The sequence below is a fragment of the Gorilla gorilla genome, chromosome 2, assembly GCF_029281585.2.
Source record: "Gorilla gorilla gorilla isolate KB3781 chromosome 2, NHGRI_mGorGor1-v2.1_pri, whole genome shotgun sequence".
Taxonomy (NCBI): domain Eukaryota; kingdom Metazoa; phylum Chordata; class Mammalia; order Primates; family Hominidae; genus Gorilla; species Gorilla gorilla.
Window position 1 is genome coordinate 158,577,171 of NC_086017.1, and position 8,361 is coordinate 158,585,531.

General features: G+C 50.8%; 1 protein-coding gene across 1 annotated transcript; it reads left to right on the forward strand.

Moving 5' to 3' along the window:
- Nucleotides 1-246: 246 nt before the first annotated feature.
- ZIC1 (Zic family member 1) lies at nucleotides 247-8,067 on the forward strand. Its single transcript, XM_004037813.5, has 3 exons — nucleotides 247-4,569; nucleotides 6,029-6,192; nucleotides 6,864-8,067. The coding sequence occupies exons 1-3, from the start codon at nucleotides 3,588-3,590 to the stop codon at nucleotides 7,059-7,061; spliced, it is 1,344 nt and encodes a 447-aa protein (XP_004037861.1). The 5' UTR covers nucleotides 247-3,587; the 3' UTR covers nucleotides 7,062-8,067.
- Nucleotides 8,068-8,361: the final 294 nt, after the last annotated feature.

An 8,361-nucleotide genomic window follows, 5' to 3' on the forward strand; every position in this document is an offset into this window, starting at 1 on the left:
ATGAAGCAGAAATGAGCCGTCAGGATGATATTTTAATGGCTTATATGTCACGTTGGTGCATGTGGCTTTGAACTGGAGCCGCTCGCGTTTCCTGCAGAGAGCGCCGCAAATCCCACTTGATAACTTCTACAACCCACAACTTTTTTTTTTCTCACATTCACTCTTACCCTGTATATTTGGATGTGTTTCCTAAAAATACCCTCTTGTCAACGTCCCCGTTGGATTTTCCACGGACTGGAGAGGAGAAGACTGACTTTTCTTTTTTGAAGAATTATTTTCCCTCTCCCCCTCCCAACAGCTACCCTTCCCCCCTTAGGTCCCCTCCCTTGTTGTGTGTGTGTGTGTGTGTGCGCCCGCGTGTGTTTCCTGAAAGGCGGGCGAGGTGGGTTCAATATCTGTTCTCCCTAGTGAGAGGAATACAGCCTCTAGAGAAAACTTCTCCATGCAGATGAGGTTTTCTCAACTACAGGGGAAGCAGGATCCAACTTCCCCTTGTAGGTAAAAAGACTTAGTGCCTCCGATATATCTTTTTTTTTCCAACCAAGTGTATAATAATTTTTAAAGATACCTCGGCCCTTTCTTTACCTCCACTCCTCATTCCATTCTACTCAAAGTTGGTGGGAAATGCTGGGCTGCTAGACTCAGACTTGTTGATGGGAACAGAACAATTATTTTTTTTTCCGAATTTATATTTCCCGGCACAAGCACAAATGCTCAGCACCGGGAAATCATCCCGGATACCCAAGCCGACTTTTGAGCAAGCACAGCCCATGGAAAGGGCAGTCCCGCCGGCCAGCCCCAAGCGAGAATCTAGTTGGTGAGAAGACCAGAAAACCAGAAAGTCGAGGAGCGGCGGACGCTGACCCTGCCTTCCTCCAGCCCGTGCAGTCAGCGCTGGCGTCAGGGCAAAAAATATATTCATTTTCATTTTCCTCTCGCTGGGGCACGGTGAGTTTCCTAACCGGGCCGCCTATGAAAGGATGAGTTGAGGTTTCTTTGTTTGGTAAAAGAGTTTAGGGCTTTGATTCAGCTGCAAAGAAGCCAAATGAAGTTAGAAACAAAGGGTAAATTGAAGGATTCCGACTCTTGGCTTTTTGTGTTTTCCTTACTAGAAAATAATTAGACCTAATGAATATGCAGACGCTTCAGCTAAACCCTCGGCCAGGACTGCTGGGTTTTAAACAGAGCTGCGGAGAAATGCAACCTTCATCCCCACAACCCCCCGCATCCGCGTGCATTTTTTGAAATGCATAAATGTTGCTCGGCTTAATTGATTGAGTCACAGGGATTTTTTTTTCCTGCTTTTAAGTACCATACTCCCCTACCTTTCAACAATCATTTTAATATATAGTCAATGGCTCTTTGTGGAAGGGACAAAAAGAAACTACGCGCAGTTGTTGAATAGACTTTGCGCTAGGCAAAGACAGGTTAATCGAGGGCCGCATCGCGAAAACAAGCGAGTGTTGTATGTTTGCACTGAATCCAAATGTCTGCATTTTCCTAACTAAATCAAAGGGAGTGTTATTTCTTTTTCTGCTCACTCATCTGAAGGTAAGTAAATTTTCTCTGGCGATCAAAAGCCTGGTCGGCAACAAAGACCGCGCCCGCTTTTTCCACCGTCCTGGTGTGGCGAGTTGCGGAATTTCAATAACTGTGACAAGGGTGACTGATTTGTGAACTAGAAAAGGTTTGAATGTCACAAAATTTACATTGGTCCTATCTATTGGGGATTTAAATACCAAAAAAGTATTCGGGGATCTCTAGGGAGCTTTGGGCAGCCCAAGGGAACAATGGCGCATTGGGAAATTTACCGTTTTACCTGAATGAAAGGGGCCCAAGTAGGGAACAGGAGTGAGGAGAGACAGGGTTAGCGGGGGCAGTCGAAGGAGACAACGGAAAGGCAGAAAACGGAAAAATAACGCAAGAGAGGGAAAAAGTAAAGGAAACTGGCAACAACATTTCAAATTTGCCATTAAAAAATTCAAACCTCAATAACCTGGGAACTTAAGCGCTTTCATCCACCTGTGTGTGTGAGTGTGTGTGTGTGTGTGTGTTTTCGGGGAGGGGGGGTGCGGTGGTGCAGGAAGTCTGATTAGATAAAAGCGAGAAATACAGAGGCTACCGGTTACACTGAGAAATTACATTTTTTGTAAAGAGAGCATAGTGCCCGTGTGCTCCCAAGATCTTAAATTATGAACAGGAGGGGGACAAAGCAAGAGGGAAACAAACTTCAAAAGGAGCAAATAACAAAAGCCTCTTTTGCTGCCCTTGAAGGGAGGGGGGAAGGGGGAAGAAAGAAAAGAAAGTTGCTGAATCGGGACATTCAGGAAGTGCCTTTGCTGTGTTTACCAGCCCCATCCCCGCCTGCTGCACCCGGAGACGTCCGAAGTCTCTAATCGCTCAGCGAAGAGTTGGTTTCGGGAAGGGCAGCGCCGGGGTGCGGGAGGGCAAGGGAGGAAGAGGAATGCATATGACTGTGAGAAGGAAAAGTAATCGTGGCAAAAAAAAAAAAAAAAAAAAAAGAAAAGAAAGAAAAGAAAAAAGAAAAAAAATTTCCGTGAGAAGAGGGAAAAAATTTGGCTAAAAAAAAAGTTGCTACTCCTGGCAGCCCTGGTTTGTCAAAAGGGGATGTCAAGCGCTTTACAATACCTGGGATTGATGAGGCGGGCGGGCCAATGAGCTGCGCGCGGCGCCTCGGCGCGCCCTCCGTTGGCGCGGCGGCTGCGGGCGGGGGGAATGCGGACGCACCAATGGGCGCCAGCGTCGGCAGCACGTGACACCTCCCCCCTGCTCCCATTCATCAAGGGGGGGGACGGTGTCGTCCTTTCAATTCATTTATCTGCAGGAATGATTGCTGCTATCAGTCTCGCGCTCACCGCCCGGCTGAGGAGGTGAAAGTTTCTCCCCAGGAAGATAAACCGCAAAAGACAATATTGTGCATGATTTGCGCCTTTTCTTTGGCTTTTTCTTTCTTTCTTCTCCCCCCACCCACTTTTTTTTTTTTTTTTTTTTTTTTTTTTGCAAAAAGCAGAGAGGGAAAAACGGAGAGTGAAGGAGCGAGGAGGCGAGCGTGAGAGAAAGGAGAGAGAGAGAAAAGAAAGGGCGAGGGGCTAGTGGAGAAGTGAGGAGGGGCGCGCTGCGCGAGGCGGAGAGAGGGCGAAGCAGTCGCGGCTCTGGCGCTCACATTCCTCTATGCTACAAATCCAGGAGGAAGTTTTTTTGGGGGGCTGAGATGCTCCATGCCTTTCCCCGGGCAGCCTTGACGCGCGGCCCTCTCGGCAGAGACTGAGCGGCGAGAAAGTGCGAGCCGGGCCGGCAGAATCTGCCTGGCGGGCGCTGGAGCCTGCCTTACTCGCGGCCCGCAGCCGTCCGGCTACTTTGCGTTTGGCCCGGCCAGCGCCCGGGCGCGCCGCGCCATTGCCTGCAGGCTAGGACTTCGCGAGGTGGGTCGACTCCCCCTCCCTCCTCCTCTTCTTCCTCCTCTTCCTCCTCCTCTTGTTCCTCCTCCTCCTCCTCCCGATTTTCCCTCCTCGGCTGGCGAGGGTGGGGGGGGCGGGGGAGGCCGGGGCTCGCCCCGAGCAGCCACGATGCTCCTGGACGCCGGCCCCCAGTACCCAGCGATCGGCGTGACCACCTTTGGCGCGTCCCGCCACCACTCCGCGGGCGACGTGGCCGAACGAGACGTGGGCCTGGGCATCAACCCGTTCGCCGACGGCATGGGCGCCTTCAAGCTCAACCCCAGTTCGCACGAGCTGGCTTCGGCCGGCCAGACGGCCTTCACGTCGCAGGCGCCAGGCTACGCGGCTGCTGCGGCCCTGAGCCATCACCATCACCCGGGCCACGTCGGCTCCTATTCCAGCGCAGCCTTCAACTCCACGCGGGACTTTCTGTTCCGCAACCGGGGTTTTGGCGACGCGGCGGCGGCAGCCAGCGCACAGCACAGCCTCTTTGCTGCATCGGCCGGGGGCTTCGGGGGCCCACACGGCCACACGGACGCCGCGGGCCACCTCCTCTTCCCCGGGCTTCACGAGCAGGCTGCCGGCCACGCGTCGCCTAACGTGGTCAACGGGCAGATGAGGCTCGGCTTCTCGGGGGACATGTACCCGCGACCGGAGCAGTACGGCCAGGTGACCAGCCCGCGTTCGGAGCACTATGCTGCGCCGCAGCTGCACGGCTACGGGCCCATGAACGTGAACATGGCTGCGCATCACGGCGCCGGCGCCTTCTTCCGCTACATGCGCCAACCCATCAAGCAAGAGCTCATCTGCAAGTGGATCGAGCCCGAGCAGCTGGCCAACCCCAAAAAGTCGTGCAACAAAACTTTCAGCACCATGCACGAGCTAGTTACGCACGTCACCGTGGAGCACGTAGGTGGCCCGGAGCAGAGTAATCACATCTGCTTCTGGGAGGAGTGTCCGCGCGAGGGCAAGCCCTTCAAAGCCAAATACAAACTGGTTAACCACATCCGCGTGCACACGGGCGAGAAGCCCTTTCCCTGCCCCTTCCCTGGCTGTGGCAAGGTCTTCGCGCGCTCCGAGAATTTAAAGATCCACAAAAGGACGCACACAGGTACGGAAACAGCTGTAGGACCCCTACCCATTCCCACTTGGGCCTGGGACCCAAACCGAAAGTCAGCGGCCAGGTCGCACAAACGCAGCCTCGGTGGGATCCCGGGCGTCAGGTTCCGGCAGGCAGGCAGGGAAAGTGTGCGCTGATTTTTAGTTTCTGGCTTGAAATTATGGAAAACACACACACACAAACACACACACACACACACACATACACACACATACACAGGGCGGACGAGGAGGAGCTGGGTATATAGATTTTTTAAATGAGACACAAAAAAGGTCGGAGAACAGGAAGCCAAACCTGGTTTGGCGGAGACTTTGGTGCTTTCGAAGCCGGGGAAAGTGGCTGGCTCCCGGCAGCCGCGGAGGCGCCAGCTGCTCAGGCTGCAGACAAATCTAAACCCTTGCTTGCTGCCAACATCTCTCTCCGTGCACTTCACTGAGGACTTTGCCAAAGGAAAGAGCTGAGGAAATTGAGGAGGCCGGGTTAAGGGCGTAGAAAGAAACAAAACAGAGACAGAAAGAATTGAGACAGAGTGGGGAAAGGAAATAATTTGGGATTGAGGAGGCTTTTGGAGCTTTATGCATATTTGAAGAGTTCAGTTTTAGTAGTGACTGGTTTTAAGAGTGGGTTTGAGGGGTGGAGAAAGTCCGAGGAAGGTAAGGAAGAACTTATTGTCTATTAGACTCCATGAGGGTGTTTTCAAAACACCAGATTCCTCTCTTTGGCCTTTAAAAATAATCAAGACACAGGTCCGGAACAGTTAAAAAAAAAAAAAAAGTTCCCGCGAGCTCAGGGTTGTAGCCTGGCATCAGGCAAAACATTCTGGGCCCCCTGCCCCCAAGAGGCCGGGAATTGGGTCTCCTTTCCTATTCTGACTTTCCCGGGTGAGATCTGAGAACCATGCTTGAGACTTCGGGTTTAACGCCCGAGTCAGGGAAGAATTTGCGGCGTTGAGTTCTCTCCGGCCCAGATTACGCTATAAAATGTGAGTGTATGTAGGGAGTGGGGTGGGTTGGAGGAGGCGACCAGGGGATGCGGAGCGTCGGGGAGGGGGCAGGGGGAGGAGAGAAAAGCAATAGGGCAGGAGAATAAGCCGCAAACGTGAAAACTAGAAACCAGGAGCCAGGTGGAAGCAATCCGAAATCGTGTGTAGCTCTGGGTAATACGAGTTTCCAGATCTGATGCTAAAAACAGACTCCTCCTACTGTTAATTTTTTTAAACATAAAAATAAAATGTAGATCCAATTGTATTAGGGATTACAATAGAGTTAAGATATTTATAATTCCACTGCAGATGTAATAATTTATTGACGTTCCGAGTTTTTAAGCTTGCAAAGTGCTAATCCTGGGCTGCTGGCTTTTTGTTTTAATTTTTTTCCATTTGTTTAGTTTTTGAAAAACGGCCGCGGTATTTTTTTCTAATTAGACCCCTCTCATTCTACTTTGGCACCAGGGGAGAAGCCCTTCAAGTGCGAGTTTGAGGGCTGTGACCGGCGCTTCGCTAACAGCAGCGACCGCAAGAAGCACATGCACGTGCACACGAGCGACAAGCCCTATCTTTGCAAGATGTGCGACAAGTCCTACACGCATCCCAGTTCGCTGCGCAAACACATGAAGGTAATCGCCGCGCTCTCGTCGCCCCCTTTGAGGCAGGAGCTCTCTTGGCTCTCGGCTTGGGGTCGGGCGGCGAGTGGCAGACAGGTGGTGGCGGGAGCCAGAGGAAGCGGGAAGGCAAAGGTTCCACTCAGTGGAGCTGGGCAGAGAAGGTAGGGCGGGACCTGGAAAAGGGGATGGGAGTGTCCAAGGCCGTTTTAAATTTTTGGTTTAATAATAAAAGTTGAAAGAGGCAAGTATGAGCAAAGGCCGCCACTGAATTTGGCCCAGAGCTAGGGCTTTTGCAGGGGGTTGACGCTGCGGAAACTGCTGCCCTTGCAGCTGCCAGTGAGACGCAAGAGTTGGACTCCTGCGCCCAGGCCTGAGCTCTGGCTCACCTAAACATGCGCAAGCAAAGTTCAGGGAAAGAAAGTGCAGTCTCTGGCCTCATATCCAGTCTCCCTCTTCCCAGACCTATTTTTCTTTTGTGAGTCTTGGGGACCCTGACTTTCCCAGGAGCACGGTTTCTGCAGGCCTGTGCAGAGAAACTAAGCCCAAAGTCCCGCTGATCGGGCCTCACCTATGTTCAGGGGCTCCAAGGGGTCCAGGAGGAAGGGCACTCGCGGCCTTCGCCTCTCTAGGCGGCCGCCGCACTGGCTCTTTATGTCCGTAAAAACGCAACTTTATTCCTGCAGGTCCACGAATCCTCCTCGCAGGGCTCGCAGCCTTCGCCGGCCGCCAGCTCTGGCTACGAATCCTCCACGCCTCCCACCATCGTGTCTCCCTCCACAGACAACCCGACCACAAGCTCCTTATCGCCCTCCTCCTCCGCAGTCCACCACACAGCCGGCCACAGCGCGCTGTCTTCCAATTTTAACGAATGGTACGTTTAAAATCAGAAACAAAACATCGAACAAAACCCTATTTAAGAGACTGATCACACACGTATACACAACATTACTGAAAGAACCCTGCGAATCAAAACAACCCCCCACACAGACCCCGCAATCCTTTTTTAAAAAATCTGCCAATAGACCCAGGACGAGTAAGAGAGGAAGCATCAACCTTTTAAAAATTTCCTTTCGCTTTCATTATTTTTCTTTTTTTGGCAAAGGCTTGGTACCCAAGGTGCGGTAGGGGGTCGAGGGGGAGGAGGCCACCTGACCAAATGCCGCCAACCCCGAGGGCCAGTTTCTTGTCGGATTGGTACGGGCTCTCTGGGGCTTCGGCTTCTTTTTTTCTTTGTTTTCTTGTAAATACAGAATTATTAGCTTAAAACTGTACTGTTGAATTCTGTAAATAGTTATATCTCGGTTGGAGCGGGTGGGTGGGATTGTGGCGTTGTGGTCTTTGCATTGGGGGAGGGGGGAGGGACCGGATGGGCGGGGGGAGGGGGAGGGGTGGGCGGCCGAAAGCCAACTGTTTGTACTGAATGGCAAGAATGTTCTAGTAAATGTGTACCAAAATGTGAATTACTTTGTACGATTACAGTCTCCACGTCGACCTAACCCAATATTATTGGTATTAATGTGCTTTTTTTGTATAAAGTGCAAACATTTCGTCCCAAAGTCTAAGTACTTTAGTGCAGTAAAATGTTGTTTCACGTCCTGTCAAGAATTCGTATAGTACGAGCCTGGATCTACGTGTCAAACTGTTCCATTTGTTTATGTAAAGTGATATTAAAAAAGATATAAACTATAACTGTCCGTTACTTTTGGCAAAAGATACAACCACATAATGTATATAATTCCTAGTTTCCATATTTATCCGCATGTAAAGGGCCAGTTTATCCATGTTACAGCTCTTCAATATTTATGGCTAGAAGAACTCGTATGTACACTTTAGTTTCCAGAACTGTTTGGTAACCTTTCGTACCTTATTAAAGATTCTTAAATCTCAGTGATTGTGGTAGGAATTTCTTCTTCACCCACCAGCAACCTGCTGCCTCTTCTGCCAGTCTTAAAGGGTCTCCAGAAAAGCTCTCCAGTCTCCCTTGCCTTCCCTTTCTGTCACTGCAGGTCGTATAAACGTGATAAATGAATGCTACCCTGCTGGCTCTCCGAGAGAGTGTAATTAGTATTTATATCAAAATTTATGAAACAAATTTTCGGCCGCAGTATAATTTAAATGACCTTTGCAGATGTAGAATAACAACCATAAAAATAACAGAAATAGATTGCACAGGCGACATCA